The sequence below is a fragment of the Notolabrus celidotus genome, chromosome 1 (assembly GCF_009762535.1).
Source record: "Notolabrus celidotus isolate fNotCel1 chromosome 1, fNotCel1.pri, whole genome shotgun sequence".
Classification (NCBI taxonomy): domain Eukaryota; kingdom Metazoa; phylum Chordata; class Actinopteri; order Labriformes; family Labridae; genus Notolabrus; species Notolabrus celidotus.
In genome coordinates this window covers 41,329,017-41,356,692 of record NC_048272.1, presented here as the reverse complement: position 1 = coordinate 41,356,692, position 27,676 = coordinate 41,329,017, and the positions used below count along the sequence as shown (strand labels likewise).

General features: G+C 40.8%; 2 protein-coding genes across 2 annotated transcripts; one reads left to right on the top strand and one right to left on the bottom strand.

Annotated features, from left to right (window-relative positions):
* The first annotated feature begins 5,707 nt into the window (after positions 1 to 5,707).
* LOC117821517 lies at positions 5,708 to 22,541 on the top strand. The gene is made up of 9 exons (XM_034695870.1): positions 5,708 to 5,855; positions 6,668 to 6,780; positions 6,910 to 7,102; positions 11,474 to 12,147; positions 12,399 to 12,444; positions 12,533 to 12,624; positions 13,654 to 13,764; positions 21,894 to 22,170; positions 22,308 to 22,541. The coding sequence occupies exons 1-9, from the start codon at positions 5,745 to 5,747 to the stop codon at positions 22,518 to 22,520; spliced, it is 1,830 nt and encodes a 609-aa protein (XP_034551761.1). The 5' UTR covers positions 5,708 to 5,744; the 3' UTR covers positions 22,521 to 22,541.
* Position 22,542: 1 nt separating this feature from the next.
* Positions 22,543 to 27,676, bottom strand: LOC117821509. Its single transcript, XM_034695842.1, has 15 exons — positions 27,662 to 27,676; positions 26,883 to 26,989; positions 26,744 to 26,782; positions 26,351 to 26,567; positions 26,113 to 26,188; positions 25,480 to 25,791; positions 25,306 to 25,387; positions 25,123 to 25,217; positions 24,785 to 24,982; positions 24,610 to 24,696; positions 24,026 to 24,279; positions 23,699 to 23,827; positions 23,348 to 23,488; positions 22,997 to 23,111; positions 22,543 to 22,881 (listed from the first exon to the last, which is right to left on the bottom strand). Exons 3-15 carry the CDS (start codon positions 26,749 to 26,751, stop codon positions 22,598 to 22,600), a joined length of 1,998 nt encoding a protein of 665 aa, XP_034551733.1. The 5' UTR covers positions 26,752 to 26,782; positions 26,883 to 26,989; positions 27,662 to 27,676; the 3' UTR covers positions 22,543 to 22,597.

Genomic DNA, 27,676 nt, shown 5'->3' with positions numbered 1-27,676 from the left:
TCGACACCAAAGCAACGGAGGTAGAAACATATAACTGTGTTGATTATCAGCCAGAAAAGAGGCATTAAAGGGAGTCAGAGAAACCATGTCTGGATGAAAGTCATTGCAGCAGCATGGGTTTGAAATCTAAACTCCAGCTGAAGTTTAAACATTTGATTTATAAATCCCTTGATAAAAAACAAACTTATTCAGCCGTGATACGACACTTTAATAAAAGGAATTCTTTATATTCAGGGGAAGAAACTGCAGACCTTAAGATCATTATAAAAAAAAACGTGGCTACTCTCAAAACAAGCTGCACAGGAGACCCCAGCCTGAAACTGTCTCTGTTCTGTAAGAGGGGAGCGGCAGCACTTACTGAGTCTGTGTCGGGGTGCTGAGGGCACAGACCAACCTGCACCGTGTCCGATGGGGTAGATGGAAAATATTTAATATCGTCGACCGCACACTGTTTAACCTACCAATTGTTATTAACTCCAACTGTGGTCATTTTGTGACACGCAGCCTCTGCAAGAAATCGCTAGTGTGCAATTACTCACGAGTCAAACTGGAGTGTTACATTAATTATTAATAACTCAGGACGTGCTGACAGGTTTTGATCTCATATGAATGAATGTTTTTATTCTTAAATGGTCTGCTGACACACACACACACACACACACACACACACACACACACACACAAACACACACACACACACACACACACACACACACATAGGCCATCCATTCAATAAAACAATAAGGAGTAAAACAATCGTCTTCATGGTAAGTCCTGTCATCAATCACATCTTTCTGTTTGAATCACCAACAATATTTTCTATAGAGAGTTCTCTGTGCACACAGGAGTATTGATACTGAAAGCTTCGTAGATTTTTAAAGTAAATCAATAAAGAAAACACATATTTGTTAAAGGAAGAAATCAGCTGACAGCTCACGCTGCTCAATGTCCTTTCAAAAACGTTTCACAGGATGGATAGAGTGAAAAATAAAATACATATTAGGTATCATATCTAGTCTTACGATCTAAACATGAATCTGTGAACCTCCGTCTGTCTGTCTGAAAATGCACTGCACTGTTATGAGCTGATTCTCAGCCACAGACAGATTTTCTTTGCTGCACCGTGCTCCACACTGACATGAAAACTTGCGTACACGAAGGGATTTGAACGTATCCTCCACCCACGCTCAAATTGATAAATGCAGACCTGTGCGTGGAAATGGCCATACACCCCGTTTTCAACATTTAAAATAACACAATATGACCATACAAAAATAATGAATTCATTTGAGCGTCTCATGTTCTACCTATGTACTTTTTTGAACCTGTTAAATACTGTTTATTTTGCAATGAAATGATTTAATTAAAGAAAAATCTGAATAAAGTTAATTTGTTTTTTCAAAACATAACAAAAGCACTGTAAATTAATAAACAATCTATTGAAAAAATAACTGATGAATACAACTGAAATAACTATAAATGAAACAATTACATTCAAAATGTAAACAACAATGAAACAACACACTTTGCATTACAGAAAAATCCCTCTACTCATCGTTCATCATTCTCGTGCCTCATCATTCATCATTCGCACGCACATCATTCATCATTCTCATGCGCGTATCGTTCCCCATTCATTATTCTAGGGCGCCTCATTCATCATTCTCATGTGAATGATGAATGATAGCATCATTCATCATTGGCGCGCGCACATCATTCATCATTTGAGTGCACATTATTCATCATTGGCGCATACATCATTCATCATTTGAGTGCACATCATTCATCATTGGCGCATACATCATTCATCATTTGAGTGCACATCATTCATCATTGGCGTGTACATCATTCATCATTTGAGTGCACATCATTCATCATTGGCGTGTACATCATTCATCATTGGCGCATACATCATTCATCATTTGAGTGCACATCATTCATCATTGGCGCATACATCATTCATCATTTGAGCGCACATCATTCATCATTTGAGTGCACATCATTCATCATTGGCGTGTACATCATTCATCATTGGCGCGTGCACATCATTCATCATTGGCACGCGCACATCATTCATCATTGGCGCGCGCACATCATTCATCATTGGCGTGTACATCATTCATCATTGGCGCGCACACATCATTCATCATTGGCGCGCACACATCATTCATCATTGGCGCGCACACATCATTCATCATTGGTGCGCGCACATCATTCATCATTGGCGCGCGCACATCATTCATCATTGGCGAGCGCACATCATTCATCATTGGCGCGTGCACATCATTCATCATTGGCACGCGCACATCATTCATCATTGGCACGCGCACATCATTCATCATTGGCGAGCGCACATCATTCATCATTGGCGCGCGCACATCATTCATCATTGGCGAGCGCACATCATTCATCATTGGCGCGCGCACATCATTCGCACACTCATTGTTCATCAATCGCGCGTACATCATTCATCATTCGCACACTCATTGTTCATCAATCGCGCGCTCATCATTCATCATTTGCACGTGCACATCATTCATCATTCGCGAGCACATCATTCATCATTTGAGAGCACATCATTCATCATTTGAGAGCACATCATTCATCATTTGCACGTGCACATCATTCATCATTTGAGCGCACATCATTCATCATTTGAGAGCACATCATTCATCATTTGAGCGCACATCATTCATCATTTGAGCGCTCATCATTCATCATTTGAGCGCACATCATTCATCATTTGAGTGCACATCATTCATCATTTGAGCGCACATCATTCATCATTTGAGAGCACATCATTCATCATTTGAGCGCACATCATTCATCATTTGAGCGCACATCATTCATCATTTGAGCGCACATCATTCATCATTTGAGCGCACATCATTCATCATTTGAGAGCACATCATTCATCATTGGCGTGTACATCATTCATCATTGGCGCGTGCACATCATTCATCATTGGCGCGCGCACATCATTCATCATTGGCGCGCGCACATCATTCATCATTGGCGCGCGCACATCATTCGCACACTCATTGTTCATCAATCGCGCGTACATCATTCATCATTGGCGCGTACATCATTCATCATTCGCACACTCATTGTTCATCAATCGCGCGCACATCATTCATCATTTGCACGTGCACATCATTCATCATTTGCACGTGCACATCATTCATCATTTGAGCGCACATCATTCATCATTTGAGCGCACATCATTCATCATTTGAGCGCACATCATTCATCATTTGAGCGCACATCATTCATCATTTGAGCGCGCACATCATTCATCATTTGAGCGCGCACATCATTCATCATTGGCGCGCGCACATCATTCATCATTGGCGCGCGCACATCATTCATCATTGGCGCGTGCACATCATTCATCATTGGCGCGCGCACATCATTCATCATTGGCGCGCGCACATCATTCGCACACTCATTGTTCATCAATCGCGCGTACATCATTCATCATTGGCGCGTAAATCATTCATCATTCGCACACTCATTGTTCATCAATCGCGCGTACATCATTCATCATTGGCGCGTAAATCATTCATCATTCGCACACTCATTGTTAATCAATCGCGCGCTCATCGTTCATCATTTGCGTGCGCTCATCGTTCATCATTTGCGTGCGCTCATCGTTCATCATTCGCGCGCATATCGTTCATCATTTAGGCGTTCATCATTTGCGTGTGCACATCATTCATCATTGGCGCGCGCACATCATTCATCATTGGCGCGCGCACATCATTCATCATTGGCGCGCGCACATCATTCGCACACTCATTGTTCATCAATCGCGCGTACATCATTCGCACACTCATTGTTCATCAATCGCGCGTACATCATTCATCATTGGCGCGTAAATCATTCATCATTCGCACACTCATTGTTAATCAATCGCACGCTCATCGTTCATCATTTGCGTGCGCTCTTCGTTCATCATTTGCGTGCGCTCATCGTTCATCATTCGCGCGCATATCTTTCATCATTTAGGCGTTCATCATTTGCGCGTGCACATCATTCATCATTTGCGCGTACATCATACATCATTGGTGCGCGCACATCATTCATCATTTGCACACACATCATTCATCATTTGAGTGCACATCATTCATCATTGTCGCGCGCACATCATTCATCATTTGATCGCACATCATTCATCATTTGATCGCACATCATTCATCATTTGATCGCACATCATTCATCATTGGCGCGCGTACATCATTCATCATTCGCACTCACATCATTCATCATTTGAGCGCACATCATTCATCATTTGAGCGCACATCATTTATCATTGTCGCGCGCACATCATTCATCATTTGAGCGCACATCATTCATCATTCGCACTCACATCATTCATCATTCGCACTCACATCATTCATCATTGGCGCTCTCATCATTCACGCGCTTATCCTTCATCATTCGCGTACGCGTATAGTTTATCATTGGCGCACGCACATCGTTCATCATTTGTGCGCATTTGTGTGTCTGTCTGTGTAACTGTGTGTCTGTCTGTCTGTGTAACTGTGTGTCTGTCTGTCTGTCTGTCTGTCCGTGTGTCTGTCCGTCTGTCCGTAAAGTACGGTGGCCCTGAAGGCCAATCGTAATTAACATTTAAAAAACGCAAAATTAATTTCACTTAGCAAAATACATTTCACAGAATCACAAAATAAATTTTAGAATCGCAAAATACAATTCAGAATCACAAAATAAATTTCAGAATCACAAAATAAATTTCAGAATCACAAAATACATTTCAGAATCACAAAATAAATTTCAGTATCACAAAATACATTTCAAAAGCACAAAATAAATTTCAGAATCACAAAATAAATTTCAGAATCACAAAATAAATTTCAGTATCACAAAATAAATTTCAGAATCACAAAATAAATTTCAGTATCACAAAATACATTTCAGAGTCATGAAATACATTTCAGAATCATAAGCCACAAAATACATTTCAGAATCTCAAAATACATTTCAGAATCATAAGCCACAAAATACATTTCAGAATCTCAAAATACATTTCAGAATCATAAGCCACAAAATACATTTCAGAATCTCAAAATACATTTCAGAATCTCAAAATACATTTCAGAATCATAAGCCACAAAATACATTTCAGAATCTCAAAATACATTTCAGAATCTCAAAATACATTTCAGAATCATAAGCCACAAAATATATTTCAGAATCTCAAAATACATTTCAGAATCTCAAAATACATTTCAGAGTCACAAAATACAATTCAGAGTCATGAAATACATTTCAAGAAACCGGAAAGGGTAGGACCATGGTACTTGTCTCTGATTGGACAAACTTGCACCATTCTAGGACGTAATTTCCGGAGTATGTGTTTACAGCGCGAACAGAGCGGTCAATAAACTTTCATCATGTTCTGTCCCTATTGTGGAAAACAATTTTCGTCATTACCGTATTTTTGTAATGCGTGTGGGAAGGCATTGGCCATTTTTAAAGAGCAGGGCTTCAAGGATGACGCCAGTGGCCCCATTTCAGGTAAAAGTTTGGTCATTTAACTTCCTTCTCCAACTGCTAGCTACAGCTACTCAATTACTTTTGTGTATATACCTGCAGCAGCAGCAGCAGCAGCAGCAGCAGCAGCAGCAGCAGCAGCAGCAGCAGCAGCAGCAGCAGCAGCAGCAGCAGCAGCAGCAGCAGCAGCAGCAGCAGCAGCAGCAGCAGCAGCAGCAGCAGCAGCGAACATGCCAACCCTGAAAACCTTCTTAGACTATCAGAAGAAAAAGTCAGAGGAAAGGCAGAACTTCAGCTTACAGAAGAAAGGCATGAAGAAAAAAGAACCGAGGAAAGTGAACGTAAGATCTATTGTGTTTTCGATGCGTGTATACGTATTGTAACGTCCGTCCGGACACTCAAGCCGATTTGTGAACACAAGAGCTTTATTAACCGGTCACTGTCGGCCGTGACCACGCCAACAAACAAAGCAAAACATGAATCCTTGAATGAATGAATAACTTCTCCTGCACTGTATCTCCTTTCTCCCGCTCCCACACTCACTCTTTCACACGTCCGCCCCTCCCTCCTGCTGCAATCCGTGCTGCTCACAGCCTTTCCGATGCCTTCACTGACTGTCAACACTGTAGGAATTATGAACATCTGCACTGAACACATTTAACAAGCAGTAGAGCTGTTACACTATATGTTTGTGTGCCTGTGTCGAACAACTGATGGATAAGCTTACGTTATCCAAATCAAATTGTCAGTATCAAAATTATGTGATGAAGTTAGTGATTTATTATAATTTTTAACTTAATTCCTCCACTATAAGTATAAAAGTCATACCTCAACATTATTATGGTTTGGATTTATCAACTCATTAATCCTTGTTTAAACACTGACTCGGGTATTTGAGATCGCTGAGTCATAATCATTACACCCACTTTTTCAGTGAATAGTTGTAAATTAAATTTTTAGCAGTGTTTTTTGTGTGTGCGATTTTGTGGCAGTTGTCTGTTCTTCATTAATGTTCACTCAACATATTTACAATTAGTTGTTTCAACAAAACGGTCTCTGGTTAAATGAAAGCATTTTGATTAGGTGGAAATTCTTTCCATGATTTTATTACGTTCACCCAACAAGTGATTTCTTTGAGTGTACTCCTCTGTAGAACACTTCCTCTCCAGTCAGACTCATCTGTCTGGCTGTGACTGGTCTGGTCCGACATTCTCTTCTGCCAAAACCAAGTTGCGGGCGTTTTCCTCCTCCTGGGGGAAAATATAAGTTGGTAGAATTTCTCTGAAATGCCAAAATAGCATTGCTACATTTCTATGCCATTCTTGACTTGCAACATCAACGGGGGCGAAAGAACACTGGCTCTACTGGATGTCTGAGTTTGTTTGTTTTTTACAGCTGCTACCTGCTTGCTGTCCTCCAGAGCCTGCGTGATGGCTGCCACCACCAAGTTTATCAGCACAAACTGGGCCATAACCACGAAGCTGGAGAAGTAGATAGGAGCGACCCAGTGCAGGTAGCTGGGGCAGCCATGTCTACCCGGAGGACACTCCCTCAATGTGTCCTTAAAAGACAAAGAGCAAGTACACAGGTACGCCCATGCTGTAGGTTACATTAGCACACAGAAAGCAGACAATGTTTCCTCTTGTTACATTCCTGTACACTGGAAGTCTACATGTTTGGTTTTGGAATACCATGTGTGTATGCATGTGTGACTTCATACTTTCAGAATAAAACTCCAGTTGTCTGCAGTGCACACTCTGTAGAGTGTGAGCAGGGCCGCCCCAAAGTTCCTGAAGTTGGCATACCGATTTAAACCCAGGCACCGAAAGTCCTCTGTGCACTCTGATTAAAACAGAAGGAAACAAAGAAAGTCTTTGAGATGTTCTGAGTTACAAGATAGTTCATCCCCATGCTGAAATGTGGGAACCACATATTAAGTTCAGCACTGCAGTGCTGGTGCAGTATTTCTCCCTGTTGAAGTCCATGATATTTTTCTAAATTAAAAGGCTAAGCTGAAATGACTCATGTAAACTTTAGGCCCGTTTTGTTAAAGACCTCTTTACTGTAGGTAAACAGTTAGGGGAGCGTGTGCATTTAGGCACCGGAAGTACTTCAGGGTACAATGGTTTGTAGAGCTACCTCCAAAAGTTTCATTTTTGACCTTAACAAACTCAGTTAAAGGTGCAGTTGGTAGAAATGGGGTAAAAAAGGATTTTTTTTCTGCTGGGTTTGGAAAAAAGTCATAACATCCGTCGATACTCATCAGTTAGTGAAGTCATTTCAGATTATGGCCAAATCTCTGTGTTTTTCAATGCCTTTGTATCAAGCAATGTTATTATTCCCCTTTGTTCCCGTTATCACCAACCAATCAGAGCTACTCTTCGACCCTCTGTCCTGATTGGTCGAGTGGCTGCCCCTACTAGGTTGTCCTGATTGGCTGGGAAGCCGGCACTACTTCCTCATAGCAAGCATCCAACAAGCATGAGAAGTGGGGGAAATCTGGTGGGGTGGGGTAGTGTTGACATTCGAAATCTCTCTCCAAACTGATGTTTATATCACGCCTACCAACAGCAGCTTTAAACTAGAGGTAAATGACTTCCTGCTCCGTGTGAAATCAGTGAGTGGACAGGAGACATTAGACAGTGGCCAGAATTCTGTGGAACTTGAGTTTACTGTGGAGTATCTATACTGACAAACCAGACATTTTAAACAGTTAAAGGGGACATATCACACTTTTTTCATCAATATATATTGATCTAAGAGGTCCCCAAAACATGTCTTTAAAGTTTATGCTCAAAAAAACACTTTGAAATCAGATTTTGGTCTGCCTGAAAAACCCTCTTCTTCAGTCCTCCTCAGAACACTCTGTTTTCTCTCTGACCACGCCCCCTCAGGACGTGGATGTGCCTCGGCTCTCCAGCAAGTTGATCTTATGTTTACATGTTGGCTGAATATACACGGCTGCTCAGAGATCACGTTACTTCAACCCTCTGAATCTGATCCAGAATCTGATCCTGACGGAGAGGCGCCTGTAGCAGGACCCTTCTGAACCATTGGTCATAGATTTAGTGTTTCTTGTTGTTTTATTTATCAGTATGTAGACGTGTGTCTTGGTACACAGCTACGAACATGTAGCTATGTGGCTATGCTAACTAGCGCTAGCACTTATCCATGATAAATAAAAATCATCCACTAGATCTTCAAATCTGCAGACGTGGGGAGTAAAACCGACCTCTGCCAGAAAGGCAGCGGGACCTTTTCTGAAGGATTGGTCACAGATTTAGTGTTTCTCGTTGTTTTATTTGTCAGTATGTTGACGTGTGTCTTGGTACACAGCTACAACTACAGCTATGAACATGTAGCTATGTGGCTATGCTAATTAGCACTAGCACTTATCCATGACAAATAAAAATCATCCACTAGATCTTCAAATCTGCAGACGTGGGGAGTCAAACCGACCTCTGCCAGAAAGGCAGCAGGACCTTTCTGAAGGATTGGTCCCAGATTCTGTGTTTCTCGTTGTTTTATTTGTCAGTATGTCGACGTGTGTCTTGGTACACAGCTACAGCTACGACATGTAGCTATGTGGCTATGCTAACTAGCGCTAGCACTTATCCATGATAAATAAAAATCATCCACTAGATCTTCAAATCTGCAGACGTGGGGAGTAAAACCGACCTTTGTGTTTATTAAGACAGCCTACAACTAGCATGCCTCCCTCCTAAGCTCCTTGTAAGCACACATTTGTGCAGGTAATGAAAAACGGAGGAGGGGTTCAGTATAATTTTATACAGTCTATGGGCTGAACAAGCTCTGAGCTCTGACTCCGTGACAGACCGGATATTGTTGTTACGTAATAAAAACACTGAAGTCTGAAACGGCTCGTTTCACATACATTTACAGAAAGGTGGAGAAATCAGAACAGGGGCAGAATGGATTTTTTTCATTCTCGGGGGGTTTGTAGACATGCCAGGGACACATATTTCAGGTAGAGAACCATTAAAAAGTCCATTTTGCATGATATGTCACCTTTAACTGTTTTAATTCAGTGTTTAAAGTTCACTAACTTGTCTGAATGAATGTATCTAATCAAACTTCCGTTGTCCTTTACAGCTCACATCTGTGTGATGTCGTGGGCTGTAAAGGGGTTTATAACCAAGCAACTAAGAATTTAGGTTTAGCAAAATGCTTCCTTGCTTTCTTTGGCAACTATTTAAATACTGGGCAAATATGAGACAAGCTCTGAAAGCTGATCTGTGAGTGTGTGTGCAACTGACCTAGCTTGCCAAACAGCTCCACTCCCAGAGCAGCGTAGATGAAGAAGAAGAACATGGAGAGGAGACAAATGTTTCCAACCTGGAATCCAAATGCATGTTAGATCGTCTGCATAGAAAACTACAATATGGACCCTGTAAGCTCTCAATCAGGGAACAGGGCTGTATGAACTTCTATCAAAAGGAAGTCATGGCCCTTATTTCCAAAGACCCTTTTATAACAGAACTGTGTCTGTGCTTACCTGGGACAGAGTCTTGATGATGGTCTTGAGCAGAACTCTTATCTTTTTGGCCTTCAGCACTAAACAGACACAGGGATAGTTATGAAAAACATACAAACATAGTATGCATACATTCATATTCATGAAAAGTTCCTCCCTAGAATTCTACTTTTTTAAGAGGTGTAAATATGAAGAAGAAAAAGCACTCCCAGAGCTGTTACGTACAAACGCTGGTTTTAAAGTGTGTACCTTGCGCCAGTCTGAGCACTCGACAAATTCTCAGGATGCTGGGATTGATGGGGATTTTGTTGTCCATTTTCAGCAAGTTGAAGATGATGCTGATTATAGAAATCAGGACTACAGCGATGTCCAGCAGATTCCATCTGAACACACACACACACACACTGATTCAAAAGCGTTACCTGTCTTTCATGAACCTCAGCACACCAAACGCCACGAGCTTCAGCAGGCCTTCGATGATGAAGACGGCGGTGAACACATAGAAGGAGTACTCTGTTACTCTTTCTATGTACTGAAAGAACAGAGAGACATCAATGTAAATTCACACATTTTCTAACACAGCAACACTCAGTGAAAGAAATTTTAAGTACCTCATATGGAAGTAAATCTGTGCCATCGGGGTTTGAATATGAATTTCTAACACTGAATTTTTTCAGCATCGAAATCAGACTTTGAATTTAAAAAACCATTGAATTTCAAGCACTGATTCGTTTTCCTCCCTTTTATTTTTTGTCCACGATGAAATAAATTCAGTGAAAAAAAAATCAACATCCCAAAAAAAATTCAACATAAAAAATTTTGACATCTCAAAAAAATTCAGTGTAAAAATTTCAGTGTAAAAAAAAAATTGTGTAAAAAAAATTTGCGTTCCAACTAGTTAACTGGGCAATTTTTTTAGATTGATTTTGTGATACAAAAGATTTAGGTTTGCTTTTATGTTGGTTTTCTGACAGTTTTTTGTGTGGTTTGCCATAAGTAAATACATTTTTTTACATTAAAACTTAAATTCTCTTTGTCTGTGGCTTTTACTGTATACAGGCCTATGCATTTGATGGGTTCTGAAGCCTACAGCTTCTTCAAATGAAACCTAATCTGACTATTTATTCCTTGTACTGTGTTTCTTAAACAGCTGGCATAGACTACTGTGGCCCGTGTGATCATTGGAACTATTATGATACCATTTCTTGGTGGGATGTGCACGAGAAAGGACACCTCTTTTCACGCAGCTACCTGCTAGAATAGAAATGAGCTAGTAATAAATAAAATGAGTGATGATCAGAAGGGCGCAGTAGAGTAATTGTGTAATAATTTTCAATAGCCAACTGATTTTTAACTGTTCAACTATCTGAAGAAATTATTATACAAACTACACTTTCCAAAAACTAGATCTGATCATGGCTGTGTTTTTCTATGGGTAATTTTTAATTTTTTTTTCTCTCCTAGGAGCAACTGCTTAATCATCTTTTAGACAGACTTCGCTCTCGATTGGAGCATATTCTGGGACGCATGCCTCTGGACCTAGACTTCTTAGAGTTCACTTGTACACAAGAACTTGTGTTTTTGAATGCTGTGTCTAGTCAAGCAACTGTTTGTCCTGCTATCTTAGATGAAGTGACACAGCTTCACCGTCTCATTGGTTTAGAAAAGGAGAGAAGGGAGCAACACACTGCAGTTGTGCAGTTTGAGGAAGGACCAGCTGGAAGACAGCGGATGACCATATCCCCAGACCACCTTAGCAAACTCCTGGAACTTAATTTGACTGTTCCATGCATTGCTAAACTCTTAGGGATGTCGAGGCGAACGGTATACCGCCGCATGGCTGAGTTTGATCTCTCTGTAAGAGCACTGTATAGCACTATGACTGATGACGAGTTAGATCAATGTGTGAGAGAGATCCAAACTAGGCAGCCCAACTCTGGGTACCGAATGATGAAGGCCCTCCTGCAAGCCAGGGGATTTAGGGTGCAGTATAAACGTGTCCGAGCCTCAATGCACCGTGTTGACACCACTGGTGTCATCAACAGAATGTGCAACGTTGGATGTATTGCTCGACGGACCTACTCAGTTCCAGGACCCCAGTCTTTGATGCACCTAGATACCAATCATAAATTGATCCGGTAAATCCATATTTGGCAATCTTTTTGACTAAATGTATGAATTACTAAGAGTGTTTTTAAAGTATGTAGTTGTTACCAGTAAACACCATAACACAGTTTATACTGCCACCTTTATGTCACTATATATGTACCACAACAGCTAAATTGTTTGAGTGATTCTCCTGTTGTCTATTTCATACTGCAACTGTATGCTTATCACTTTTTTCCTCTAGTTTGCAGTATCTTATAGTTGCCCATTATTTCTTTTTCAGGTACAACATTGTTGTCTTCGGAGGCATTGATGGTTTTTCCCGTAAGGTTAGCACAATTTTTTGGATGAAGTGCACATGTTCCCCTTATTTATACTTGAGGACCTCAATGAGGTGTAATTGCATTTGTGCTGCAGATAATGTATCTTGGTGCAGCCAACAACAACCTTGCATCGACCACCCTGGCATTCTTCCAAGAATCTGTTGAGAAATTTGGTTTTCCTCTCAGGTAAATGAATATAGGGTTAGAGTAAGGATTTTACACTACAACAGAACTACCATTGGTGGAAAGTAATGACATATTCAATCACAGTACTTAACCCTTTAAAGCCAAACACTTCATATTTGATACACGAGTTCAAAGACCTCTATCTCATCAAGATGATAAATAGTTTGTTTAAAAACCTGTTAAAAATGTTTTTTAAAACAGTATTCTACCACCTTGATGATTGTCATATTCCTACAGTCAGCTGAAGTTGTATTTTGGCCCTTTTCAAAATGAAATCATCCACTCACATATTTTCAGGAAAATCATTGCTTGATTTTCAAGAAGTTGTAGTAAGAATAACATCTAAATAGTTACTCTTTAAAAAAAAAAAAAAAAGTGTTTTCTGCATCAGATGAATGCATATTTAGTGAAAAACTTTAATAAAATAGTTCTCAAAACTGCCCAGTGTGTCAAATGTGATACAAGAAATATATTATGAATGAAATGATAAAGCGATATTTTTATGTGGATTGTGTTAAAAGGGTTTAAAAACATCTCAGTTCCAAAACTTAAATTGGAATAATTAAAATCTGAATAAGTCTTATGCTTGATATCTTATATGGCCTTATACCTGGAAGACAAGTTTTTTGTGTGAAGAATTGAAATAGAGATTTTTTGCAGTAACTACTTTAATCTGTTTACTCACTGGTGTAAGTGAACTTTAGAATGTATAGAAGCGCTACTAAACGTATAGTATTAACCCTTGTGTCTGGGAGAGTTGTATGGTAGGAAAAATACCAGGTCAGAGATAAGCACAGTTCATACTTTATTCATGTGGCTATATAGAACCTATAATTAACCCTGTTTACTACCTTATACTACAAGAGATAGTAGAAGAGATTGTGAATGTGGAACAAGAATGACTTAACAACTTTTACAATTTTTTTAGAGTTCTGCTCTGACATGCTTCAGTCATTCTAATTGCACTGTTTTATTAGTCAACCAATTAATGTATTTACAAACTTTAAAAGTGACTTGTGTCCTCTTTAGGGTACGTGCAGATCAGGGAGTTGAAAACGTGGAGGTTGCTCGCCTTATGTTCACAGTCCGTGGCACTGGAAGGAGCAGCTTTATATCTGGGAAGAGTGTTCATAACCAACGGTTTGTTCAGTAAAAGAAATTAGATGGTTATTGAAAGTTGCCACCTCATTGACACCATGTTTTGATGTTAGCAGACAACTGTTTGCAGGATTACTTTTATGTTTTACTATTGTGGTAGGGTGACCCAGCCGTGAGGCGATCGTCCAGCGGAGCAGTGACCAGAAATGAGGCTTCGAACTCAGTATCAAAGTTTACACACAAAGTTTATTCATGCAGCATGAGAGAGAAGTTACAGCATACTCAAGAGCATCTGAAGTTCTCTGCCGAATGACAGAGATGCTCAATACTTTATAGTTCTTCAAACATAAGGGAGGAGAAAGGGAGGGGGGAAACATGTGTACGTGTCATCTTAATACAGTTGTTCATAAAGAAAAGACAAAGGGAGGGGGAGAAAGGGGGGGGGGTGACAGGTGTGGGTGAGTTGCAATCAAGGGTGAGCAAAGGGTCATGTCAGGTGAACATTGTACTCTGGAAACAACAGAGACATTACCCCGGTCTAGAGGTTTACAAAAAGCATACGTCTACAACTTACAACACTTGCGGTTATCAAAAAAAATCTTAAGAAAGCGTACATCATTACCATTGAATATTTATGTAATCACAAGGCGCTCATTTATCATAGTACAAACCGTTTATCATCACGTTACCAAAAAAATCCCCTCAGCTCTCATTCAACTGCAACCTGAGACCATGGTGGGCCTTTTGGCCTTTTGCAAGGCAGTGGGCTGAAGATGTGAAACCACATCCGGGCTAAACCTGCCTTGAACTGCAGAAGTGGGGGTTCTGTCCTCGATTTCACCTTTGTGCAGATATTTGCACAGATCTCTGACCTTACGCCTTACTATTACAGGCTACTTCAATAAATCAAGTATAATGAAAAACATATTGATACAATTGTTAAAAAGAAGAATACATGAGCAAGGAATACATGAACATAATAAGAAGCACAGGATTATCTGTAAGAAAAATGCATGATTATAATAGAGGGTATTTAATCAAGATTCCACATTCCCCCCTTTTATTCTATCAGAATAACTATTTACGTTGGAGTGTCTTCGTCCAAGTCGTAAGTAAAAGTGGTCAGGGTCACAGGTCCAGTCTGTTCTGGAGTCCAAGCGCTGTCACATGCAATCAAACTCAGAATCAGGGTTAAGAATATGACTAAAGGGAAACAGAACCCTATACATGATACCACTCTCTTTGTCTGCTGCACGGTCATTACCATAGCACTTACACGTGGATACTCTTGCAACAATAGAGCTCGACCTTTCTCTGTTGTCCAATCAAACACATCTTCTGATGCCCACTCCAGCTCTTTATTACCGCCAGAGTCTCTTTTCTTCCTTTCTTTAGGTTCCATCGCAGCTGTAGATTTAGAAGCGGCGATCCGCCCACGCTTCAGTTGTCTTCCTCAACGTCTAGAAGAATCTTTGTTGGAAAGTAACAGATCGCACATTATTCTGGTGGTCTGACTTTCTTACAGTGAGAGGCGTGGATCCAAGTCGGCCTTCTTTGAACCTATACTGCGGTATGCGTGGTCAGCAGTACTTGATATGGCTTACTCCAGCGTGGCTGCAGCGCTGTCTTTCGTCGGTGCACTTTTATCACGACCCAATCTCCTGGCTGTATCTGGTGGCAGGGTCCGTCAGGTGGCACCGGTTGTCCTTCTCGTACCTGGTTATGGAAAGAAGAGAGGGCAGAGTGCAGAGCTCTGCAATATGTTAGAACTCCCTCATCTCTCAATGTCATTTCATGAGGAACGACAAACTTCCCTACTTGCTCAGGTGTGCTCATGGCTCTCCCTGTTATTACTTCATAGGGAGATAAACCTGTTTTTCTGCTCGTTGTAGATCGCATACTCATTAGCGCGATTGGCAGGGGATCAGGCCAGCTTAAACTCGTGTCAGCACATATTTTCGCGAGTTTTTGTTTTAAGGTTTGGTTAAATCTTTCTACCATGCCTGCACTTTGCGGATGATACGGCGTGTGTAGTTTATGTTTTATCCCCAACGCATCTGTTATTTCTTTTATCTTTTATCATTATGTTTGAGCATCTGTACAAAGTCTATTTGTAGGTTTACAAAAGGACCATAGGGGGCAGGGTGCGCACCTTGTGTCGTTTTCACCACTTTCCCTATGTTGAACTGTTGACAAATAGAACATCTTGAAACCAAATCTTCACATGCTTTATCTATTCCGTTAATAAACCATGATGCTTTTAAAGTCTTTGCCATCCCTCCCTTGTTCACATGTGACTTTCCGTGAACAATACGAAGCAAGTAAGGGAGTAATGACTTGGGGCAAGCGGGACGTCCGTCCACAGAATAATATACATTATTTACAAGAACACAATGAGTGTCCCATTGAGCTCTTTCTGAGGCGTCAGCGGCTGTTTGTAAGGCAGCAACATCATAAGTAGAAGGAGAATCTTTGGGAGCGATTATCACAGGTAATAACGTCACAGCAAGATCAGTGGAGATAGCAGCAGCTTTAGCTGCAGGATCTGCTAATGCATTACCAACACTAACAGAGTCAGTCCTTCCAGTGTGTGCATCACATTTGAGAATTGCAACTTTAGCAGGTAACAATAATGCATCAAGAAGATCTTTAACCAGATGGGCATTTTTAATAGGAGTACCAGCGGCCGTGAGAAATTGTCTGTGTCGCCAGATACCACCGAAGTCATGACAACAACCAAATGCATATCGAGAGTCTGTTATATGTTAACTACCTTATCTTTAGCAAGAATGCATGCTTTGGTCAGGGCAACGAGTTCAGCTTGTTGAGCAGAACATGTATCAGATAGCTTGCCTGAAGCTAAAACATCAGTTTGAGTTGTCACTGCAAAACCTGAATCCAAGGTGCCAGTAAGGTTCCTGCTAGAGCTCCCGTCTGTAAACAGAGTCAGAATGCATTCATCATTAGTTTCAGGGATAGGCTGGTCATACAGGTGCTCTCTCACCATATATGCATTATCAGTTACCAAAATACAATCATGTGGGTCTCCATCTTCCGATGTTGGCAACAAAGTTGAGGGATCAAGGGCAGGTGAATGATGTATATGCAAATTTGGCAAAGAGGTGAGGGTCAATTCATACCTACTTTGTCGTGAGGCGGTGAAATGCTGAGTGCCTGCCCGCAAAAGCATAGCCTGTACAGCATGAGGAACATAAAGATGACAGTCATAATCTAACACAATGTCTGAAGTGGTTTCTACAATGAATGCGGCAGCCGCCACAGCACGAAGACAAGGTGATAAACCCAACTCTGTTGTATCAAGACGCTTTGAATAGTATCCAATAGGACGCTGCTTGGGCCCATGTGATTGTGTGAGCACTCCAGAGGCGAAACCATTCTTTTCATGCACATACAAGTGAGACGGTTTCGAATAGTCCGGTAATCCCAGTGTAGGAGCAGAGGCTAGACCAGTCTTTAGGGCAGAAAATGCGTTTTCAGCCACAGGAGTCCATACAACAGGCTCAGGTGAGGAGGTTAACACCATATCATAGAGAGGTCTAGTTAGTTCAGCATAGTTAAGAAGCCAGGGGCGGGAATAGCCGGTAATCCCCAGAAATTATTTCATTTGCTTCTTTGAAACCGGACGCGGAATAGCCATCAAAGCTTCAAGTCTCTTCGGAGATATCTCGCGAGTCCCTCTATTCAATACATGTCCCAAATAGTTCACCTTCGTCTGCACGAGCTGTAGCTTGTCCAAGCTAGCTTTGTGTCCTTTCACAGCAAGCGCCGTTAACAGAGCCTTTGTATCAATCTCACAAGCCTCCTTGCTGGGGCTAGCTATGAGAAGATCATCAACATACTGTACCAGTGTGCTACCACCGGGTAGAATCACATCTTCTAAGTCATCTTTAAGTGCCTTAGCGTAGAGAGGGTGGGCGAGTGCACGAATCCCTGGGGCAAACGTGTAAAAGTATACTGCTGTCCCTCATAAGTGAAAGCAAACATGTACTGACTTTGAGGATGCACTGGAATGCTAAAAAATGCCGAACACAGGTCCACTACTGTGTAATACTCAGTGGTGGGTGGTATGGAAGTCAAAATAGTGTGTGGATTTGGAACCACAGGGAAAATGGGAGCAACAAAATTGTTAACACTTCTCAAATCTTGCACAAAGCGCCATGCATCAACTTTGTTAGGTTTCTTTACTGGTAAAATAGGCGTGTTGCATGGACTCTGACATGGAACTATTATTCCTTGTTCCAATAGTGAATGCATTACTGGTCTGATACCTGCAATAGCTTCTTTGGAAATAGGATACTGCGGTTTTCTGGGAGGAGGAACATTGTCTCTGACACCAAGAAACACAGGAGTTACTGATTTAATTAATCCACACTCATTGGAGTGGGAGGACCAAAGTTCAGATGGAATATCCTGTAGCAATGGATGTAAAACACGTTGAGTTAGCTGAGGAACCACGACTGCAGAGGGCAGCGGTGTAACAGTGCACACAGGAAAGAATGAGTCATCATACCAATTGTCATTCACAGTTATAGTCCATCCTACACCTTTAAAATGACGATACACAACACCGTTATGAAGAAACACTTCCTCTGGTAGACTGTGAGTCATGTGACATGCAATAGGGCCTAATTGCTGTTGTTCTACTCCTTCTACAACAGCCACCGAAATATGGGGCGAGGATCCAGCAACCTGAAATAATGACAAAGCCAAATCTCCAATGTTTGGTAAATAGAAAACACCTTTCTTTAGGGGTTACTGCCAAAGTATCTGAAAACACAGAGAAATTAGATCCTAAATAAGGGCCAATGTGCTGGGAGTAAACAACATCCGTTCCTGAAATGTCAACATGCAGAGTTACATGAAGATCTTGTAAGCCTGTTAGCTTGGAGTGGTCTGGCAGGTCTTCTCTTCCAGCCAGGAAATCATTAGTCTGAACCCAGGTTACCGTCTGAGAGGCCATAGCATCAGATTGAAGAGGTGTATACATTAGAGAATAATAACACCCTGCATTTACAGCCTTTAACATGTTAGAAAAGAGGCTAGAATTTTGTTCAGGAACCGTGATATAAATACCGTCAGGAGAACAGTAAATAGTTGCATGCCACTTGGATAACAAATCTCGACCTAACAGATTACATGGGGAGTTATCAGTAATCACAAATGAATGCTCACATGAAATAAGTCTGAATTTAACTTTAGCTGGTGCTCCAATAGGATGTGACATAGTTATCCCGGCTATTCCTACTGTTTTCACATGATCAGAAGTAGGAACTAATCCTACACGCTTAGCATTTGATTTGTTAATAGTGGAGACTGTCGCACCTGTGTTCACTAGTAGCTCAGCATACTTTCCATCTATTAATACTTCAACTGTGGGTTCAGCAGTTACAGTTATTAGGGGGCATGCGGTTACAACTTCCTGTTCTGTGTCTACATTTTTTTCACACACTGGGAGGCACTGATCTGCCGTCCTATTGTTGAGGAGAAAACCACTGATTCAGGGGCGGACCTGGTCTGGGGGGAGCCCATTGGTTCAGGGGTGGTAGGGGCGGTCCTGGTCTGGGGCCCTGTTGGCCAGCCTCCTCTTCCTGTTATTCGAGGACCAGCTGCACACGATTTTCTTTTCTACTTCTTCTCTGTTTTGTTCACCATGAGCAACACCTTTCCTGCTTCATCTATTTGCTTCTGTAAATTTTTAGCTTTTTTCTTGACTTTCCTTCATATATTTTGTCACTCCTTCTAATTTAGTAGCTGCTGACTGTTTTTTTTTTTTTTTTTTGCCTACAACTTTCACTAAACTCCATTTAATATCCTCTCCCTTCCTAGGAGGATACTTTCCTCCTTTACCATCTTTCCCTAAATAGAGCTCTTTTAGCTCGGTATCGCATGCGCGCAGGACCTTTGGATCAAAGGTTCCTTCTTTTGGCCATTTTCCATCAGTTTGTTTGTTCCACAACTTAAACAATTTAGGCCAATCATGGTGTGGATAGGATCCGTTTAATCAGTGTGTCTCGTAAAAACTTTGTTCTAGCATGGGCTTCTTCAGGAGAATCTGGCTTTTCTCCCCGCAAAACACGTTCTCGTTTTTCCTTGGATCTCCTTATGGCTTTATTAATAAGAAACAACAAATAATTCTGGCCTGCACCTGAATATAATCCTTGATACACACCACAGTTATGAGCAATACACAGGGGTCTGCCACGGATCATCTGCCGGACTATCCCCAGCTCACCAACTCTCACAAGCATATTTACTTGGTTTGTCACACAATTTTCCACACACAGATCATCAACATATAATTGCCATTTCGTCAAATGTTGCAACATAACACAACCATCAAAAGCAGCTTTCCACAAATGCCACACAACAGAACCTACAACTTTAATAAAAACACCTTTAAATATTTTTCTATAGCACTTCAGACGATCAACGTCTGTTTCATATTCATCAGCGTAAAGTTCCACAGCAAGCTCTCAAAACTCTTTTATTTTAACTATTTAAAGGTTACTTGATCTCGTCTGTAGTGCCATGTACAGGGTAGCGATCCTCTGTCACCAAACTCAGACCGAGAATCAACGATACTACAGAAAAGATGAACACTAATTGCTCATTCGCACTTATTATAGACCCCAATATGCCTTTCCCATCTAGGTTGCGAGCCACAGTCTACTCAGCATAAGTGTCAGTGTCATTTTCTGCTTCACACTTCGCCGAGGTGAAATGCCCTTCATCTATATTTTTACTTAACAATATCAGCCTCTTCCAGCTTTCCCACACTGCCCGCCGGGCTTTATCCTCACAGATGAGGGGCCTAGGGCCACTCCGTGTTCTTTTCCTTAATTTATTAGGGATCCCGTAACCTTCAGCACAGTCAAGAATACAACTCTGAGCACTCCACACTAAACTTGAGAATCTTTAGAAAAGGTGTTCTCTTACCTTAGTCTAGATGTACAGTGGAGCAGTTGCATCAAGTCTGTGGCTTCAGGTGTTTAGGATCCCATCCTTGTCGCCATTAATTGTGGTAGGGTGACCCAGCCGTGAGGTGATCGTCCAGCGGAGCAGTGACCAGAAATGAGGCTTCGAACTCAGTATCAAAGTTTACACACAAAGTTTATTCATGCAGCATGAGAGAGAAGTTACAGCATACTCAAGAGCATCTGAAGTTCTCCGCCGAATGGCAGAGATGCTCAATACTTTATAGTTCTTCAAACATAAGGGAGGAGAAAGGGAGGGGGGAAACATGTGTACGTGTCATCTTAATACAGTTGTTCATAAAGAAAAGACAAAGGGAGGGGGAGAAAGGGGGGGTGACAGGTGTGGGTGAGTTGCAATCAAGGGTGAGCAAAGGGTCATGTCAGGTGAACATTGTACTCTGGAAACAACAGAGACATTACCCCGGTCTAGCGGTTTACAAAAAGCACACGTCTACAACTTACGACACTTGCGGTTATCAAAAAAATCTTAAGAAAGCGTACATCGTTACCATTGAATATTTATGTAATCACAAGGCGCTCATTTATCATAGTACAAACCGTTCATCATCATGTCACCAAAAAAATCCCCTCAGCTCTCATTCAACTGCAACCTGAGACCATGGTGGGCCTTTTGGCCTTTTGCAAGGCAGTGGGGGCTGAAGATGTGAAACCACATCCGGGCTAAACCTGCCTTGAACTGCAGAAGTGGGGGTTCTGTCCTCGATTTCACCTTTGTGCAGATATTTGCACAGATCTCTGACCTTACGCCTTACTATTACAGGCTACTTCAATAAATCAAGTATAATGAAAAACATATTGATACAATTGTTAAAAAGAAGAATACATGAGCAAGGAATACATGAACATAATAAGAAGCACAGGATTATCTGTAAGAAAAATGCATGATTATAATAGAGGGTATTTAATCAAGATTCCACACTATTATTCTATATTATTATTATGTCACATATGCATAGAGTGTATTGGCATGCAGTATGTATGAAACAGGTTCTAGACCTAAATGAAGTGGGTTATGTACAAATCCAAAATAAAGAAATTCATTTTTTGAAATAGATTGGATATTTTAAGATTTAATTTTTGTGCACCCATTTTGGATTAAATATATTCAAAACAAATCAAATAATTTCAAATTTTCTTTTAATTAACCTTTTCCAGAATTGAGCGGCTGTGGAGAGATCTGTGGATGGCTGTAACCTGCATCTACTATGATGTTCTCCACTACCTTGAAGAAGAGGGCTTCCTCAGCATCGCCAATGAAATGCACCTCTTCTGCTGCCACTTTGTGTTCCTCCCACGCCTGCAGGATGACCTGGATACTTTCCACAGTGGCTGGGACAACCATTCGCTGAGAACAGAGAGCCACATGACTCCTAACCAGCTGTGGGAGCTCGGCCTCACACATAATCCAGTTCCAGGACCAGACAACACAGAGGTTAAATGCATATATGTAACTTGAACTAATTATTTAGTTAAAGCTATTGAATCAGATCTGCTAAAAGCACAAAGTAACAATATTTTAAAGTTTGTCTACTGTTACTTTATACAATTTAAAATGCTTTCTATTTGTAGGGCATGGATATTCCTGACATTGACTGGGAAAACAGTGGACTTCCTTGTGATGACCACTCGAGTGTTGTTGTTCCACACACTGCATGCCCACTGACTGATGAACAACTGGCATCTTTGAGGGATGTAATTGACCCAAGAGCTGCATCCCAGTCCTTTGGCTGTGATATGTACATTGCTGCTGTTCAATTTTGTGAGCAATTTCAAGATCTCTGAATAAACTGACCAGGAAGACTTGTTTTGTGTTGAACCTTTAATATTCTGTCAGATCAATCTGAACAAGCTATAAAACATCAACATTTAGCTTTAACAAGTGTAAACAAGTGTCTGACAAGTGTAAATTGAGGCCCAGATGTCACTCGCACAAGACCAAATCCTGTATGGCAAGTGCAAATACAGGCCAGGATGTCATGTTTGAAAGACGGGTAGTCCTTGTAATGCCCTGGGATGCGCAAAGTCTCAAAACAGGTAGAGGCTGTGGGGTATCTGCCTTCGATGATTTCCACAGAGAGACTCTGTGGTAGGACCTCCCATCCGGTCCAGAATTTGACCAGGTTGGTCAGTTCAGCTGGTGTTGCTACGGGGTAGATTCAAATGGGTGATGATTAGTCATCAGAATAAATAGCCAACTTCTGCACAAACAGCTTAACTGAATAGAAAATTAGCCAAACTCTTCAGACAAGTGAACCTGCCATTGGTTATGAACTGTCGCAGGTAGCCTGACATGCGGCACTTGGTTTCAATGGAACAGTCATCATCGTCATCACTGTCGTCTTCACGAGGCCATGAGATCCGCTGAAGAAGTACCTGCATTGAAAATAGAAAATAGCATGATGAAGACAAGAATTTTTGATTCTTAAATCAATACCACTTTTTGGTCAAACAACTGGTTGATACCCATGATGTCAATCGTGAGTAATGTATGGGCAGACATCAAGAACAAGAACAAGATTAAAAGCTGAAAGTAATAGATGCCAACCATGTATAAAACATAAAATTTTTATGAATTCAGCACTAAAAGATCATGTTAAAATGAAATTAACCTCAGCACAGACATTCCCTGCCATATCTTTAGGAAAGAGCATAGGCACTGTGTCAGGTCTTTGAGTCACCAGTGTCCACAATGGCGTCTCTTTAAGACCTCGTCTTAGCTGTTTTATTTGTCGTGTGACACGTCCTATTACCTGTTAAGAGTGAAAAGACAGAAAGAATAGAAACCATCAGGAAAAGTGCAGCATTTTAATTTTGTTAGGCTTTTTTTTGAGAAACTGAGCAATGCTCATTTTTAAACAAAACATCACTCACAGGACTCAAAAACAAATGAACTCCTTATTTGGAGTTTTGTTTTGAATTAACTATATATTTTTATTTATAAAACTTTCACGTTCACTCACAGCATGGATCAACAGCTTCTCAAAAAGCCACCTCCTGTTGTTCTCAGTTAGGGAAGGGAGGTCCCACGCATAAGCCAAGTCCTGGACGCTTTGTTTATCTTTATCAGACAGTACGCGTCCCCCTTCAAGCTTCAAGACAATAAGGTTAACATCTCTCATCAAGGACAAAGGATACTAGAGATGGTAATTAGTGATGGCACATTATCGGCTGATACCAATACCATGCTGGTATAACTGGGCATTCTTAATGGATACTCAATAAAAGGGTACCCACATTGTACAACGTATTACAGAAAGACAGAAAAAAAATATTTTAATTAAACATACAAGCCTAATTGTTTCCCTGATGTCCAGGTCTGGACAGTCCTCCAATGTTGCGGTGGCAGTGTCAGGACTCCCACCAAGCAGAACATGTACAACAGCAGGGCTGAGTCCCTGCAGACATGGTCCTCCATGAAGAAAGGAGTGGCCTATCATTCTCCCCGCCACCATGAACATCTCACTCTCCACTAGAAAGTGAGAGGCTGAGGGAACTAAATGCCCAGGCTCCCCGTCAAAAAGACATGTAAGCTTTGTACCTGCTGTTAAGACATTAAAAATATGAATCAAGAACAATAAAAGCAATAGGCCTCCTAGTAGAGTACAAAGTCATGCAGGTGAACATTTATTTTTCCACTAGGTATGAATGTGAAAGTGAATCATGAGAAAATGCATTTTAGTTTGGTGATAGACTGGGCATACATTAAGAGGAGCCCTTTGAAATTTTGAGGAAAAACCAACCCTATCAAAATGCCACAAGTGTATATGGACAAAATACCATACAAAATATGGTGATGTGCCTGTGTGTGTGTGTAATACACATATAGCTTAATATAAACATTAGAGTTAAAAGGATGCTAAAACATACATACCAAAATGTATGCAAAACCCTGACTTCAGCTTTTCGATGCATGTTGAGAAAAAAAAACGCTTTACGCCCTCTCCAATAGCTGTGTCTCCTGTAAAACAATGTACATTTTGGTAGCAAAAAGACAGGGTAAATACTTGAGTTATATTTGGACAACTGGAACTTTTAACTGGAGCTACCTTCAAGTTTGCAATTCAGGGGTCGTCTCCATTCCACATTAGGCCGCTTGTAGAAGGAGATGAGTGCCATGTCCTGCTCTTCAAGGCTCTCTCTGATGTCCATGCTGAGATGCAAGGGACTCTCTGTTTCATGATGACGCAGAGAACTGCCAGCACACTGAGATATGGCCTTGGTGGGGTCAGTGATGGTTAACCAGTCTAATATGTAAATAAAGGAAATGTGGTTGTTTCATTACTGATATTTGCTGTTGAGACAGCAAAAATAATATAACATTCAAATGTAGCATTGTATCTTCCTTAACTTTCCTATGCCACTGCTAAACCTGAACAGCACCTACCATCTGTAACAGCTGTGGAACTTCTGGGCGGTCCAGGCATTGCTTCTTGCTCTTCCTCAATTATAATGCTTTCATGCGTCACCTCTTTCCCTGCCCTACTCTCATAAAATGACTTTTGTTACAACTGCAGAATACGCAGGACAAAGACTAAATAGACATTGAGAATAAAAAGTAAATGAATACCTTTCCACACATGAGGAAGCATGTTCCTCAATGATGTCAGTAGGAATCATATTTGTGCAGACAGGACATTCCTGCACATCTGCTGTTTAGAGGTTGAGAAGAGTGTTATTTTCAAAAGTTGTTTCTGTTGTTTAATAACAATACTCACAAGTGCTAAATACTAAGAATTCTTACGTTGTCTCTCTTCGAGCTGATTGGTTTCCACATTAGACAGGTTATCATCACTGCAACAATCCATGACATCACAAGATTTGATGTGCTCTGTTAGGAGTGGAAGGGGAACTGCAACTCCACACTTCTGACATGTGGCTTTTGGCATGCTAACGAATGCTATATCAGTTAGTGGCAGGGGGTTTGTGCTGAGTTCTTCTTGGATTGGGGCTATGTAAAGGTTTTTAGACCCACGATTTAAAGACTTCAGCATTGTGCCTGTATAGCCAGTGTCATCAGGAGTCACAATGTTGAGTTGTCGGCTTCCCCACCCACCTATAGATAACAGGAGTAGAAGGTTATATTACAATCAACAGTTATTAGATACAGATCTATTCTAAAGGTTAAGTCAAAGCAATTGAACATTTTATCTAACAGACCAGGCTGACGACGTAACCAACAGCAAACCCATGCTTTTTTTCTTAATCTTTTCACTTTAAACTGTTACACAAACAATTATCACTAGTTTACTCTTAGCAAAATTGAACACAAATATGCTTAATAATAAACGCACAGAGATTACTGTGAAAAATTCCATTAAAGTTTTTTTTGTTTTATGACAGAGCAACAGTATAACACAAACTTGTGTTGACTCACCTGAAGCTTTGAAGAGCAGCCACCCACCAGTAACTGTCCCCAATTTTGGAAATAACACTTTGAGGGCATCACATAACTGTAAGCAAAAAATGTATCTGTAATGTAATCTTTCCCAAAAATAGTGTCAAAACTTGAAATCATAAACAGCATTGATGACACTGCATGACACTCTAGCAAATCCATGTAACTTCAAAACCTACAGTACAACAATACTAGGTAAACAATTGTATATTCTTACCTCCTCATGTGTAGTATTTTCATCAAGATGAGCAGTCCTTCGGCCCAGTCCTGCACGCATGTGGACCATTTGGTCCTGTTCTTTTGGAGTTTTTTCACATCGCTTTGGCAACAAATAGAAAGCCACATCCAATGGTTTAGGCCTCTTGGCAGGAACAGCCCTTGCTGTGGGAAAACGCCTTTTCCCTCTGCCCCTGGTAAACATACCTGGAAAGGACCTACAGAAAACAAAAATAAATAAAACACAGCCTACAGCCTCATCTGTTTTGTGATTTCATATGATGGTTAATTATAAACAAGTCTTTCTATGACTTTGTTCATTTCATAATTAATTTAACATTAGCCATAAGTGAAAGGTTTATGTTGTACATTAAAATAGCAAACTTCTCTTCACCTGGTCATTTCCGTTTGAACTGATTCTCGTCTTTGTTCTCTGCAGGGTTGTATTCAAGAAAATCTATTAATAATCAATATATCTAAAATGTACAGGTAAAATTAGCCATATCTACATGAAGTAAACTTTAATACTAAACCTTATTTGTTGATCTGCTCCAACACTTGCCGCGCCCTGTTGAGTGGATGAATTTAATAATTGTAAAAGCCGGTTGGCTGATTGTAGGATGTTGTCAGCATGACTGCCCTGCCATTACAAACAACACAGAAAAAGTAAGAGGAGTATTACAAATCAGCAGTTCAAGAACAGGAGTACGAATAGGAATTAAAAAGTTAAATGGTACTAGACTTTAGTTAAGGTGACCATATTGTGGCTTCCAAAAGTGGACACTTAAAATATGCCTCTTCCATCATACAACTTAAGGAAAGGACACACATTCAGGATTATCAGACATGTTTGATTATGTCTAAACTAAACTCCATTCGACTCTCAAAAGAACAAACGTGAATGGTATGATATTTCAGTAGAAACACTTCTGTGTCAGATAAATAAAACTATAAATGTGTCCCGTTAGGTGAGAACGAACACTAATCTGGTCCACTACAGGAGGCTGTAGTAAAGCAGTCTCTACAGGTGAGCTACCGGAGCGGCCCCACGTCACAGGAAAGAGGTTTTATCGGGCCGAGATTGTCATTATTGCCAGTTTTTAGAACATTTGCCGACGGCTTCGTCCCCCGATTCAAAACTTGTCATTTTTGCTAGCCCAAGCACCGTTAGCAAGCTGCTAACGCAGTTTTCACAAACGCTACCTAATAAAAGTTCAGTATTGCTATTGTTCGAAATACCCGGTTAGTGTGCAAGTAATATCTATAACGCTAATTTACGAACACAAATGATAAATAGAGTAAACACACTTACCAAAGCCGCATCATT

Excerpts from the sequence above, each read along its gene's own strand:
- LOC117821517 (XM_034695870.1), top strand. The coding sequence starts at position 5,745 with ATGCCAACCCTGAAAACCTTCTTAGACTATCAGAAGAAAAAGTCAGAG. Across the intron at positions 13,765-21,893 it reads AAGAGTGTTCATAACCAACG|AATTGAGCGGCTGTGGAGAG; the intron begins GTTTGTTCAGTA and ends AACCTTTTCCAG. Across the intron at positions 22,171-22,307 it reads CAGGACCAGACAACACAGAG|GGCATGGATATTCCTGACAT; the intron begins GTTAAATGCATA and ends TTCTATTTGTAG.
- LOC117821509 (XM_034695842.1), bottom strand. Across the intron at positions 24,983-25,122 it reads TTCCACAGCTGTTACAGATG|ACTGGTTAACCATCACTGAC; the intron begins GTAGGTGCTGTT and ends TTTACATATTAG. Across the intron at positions 23,828-24,025 it reads TCAGGGAAACAATTAGGCTT|CTTGAAGGGGGACGCGTACT; the intron begins GTATGTTTAATT and ends ATTGTCTTGAAG.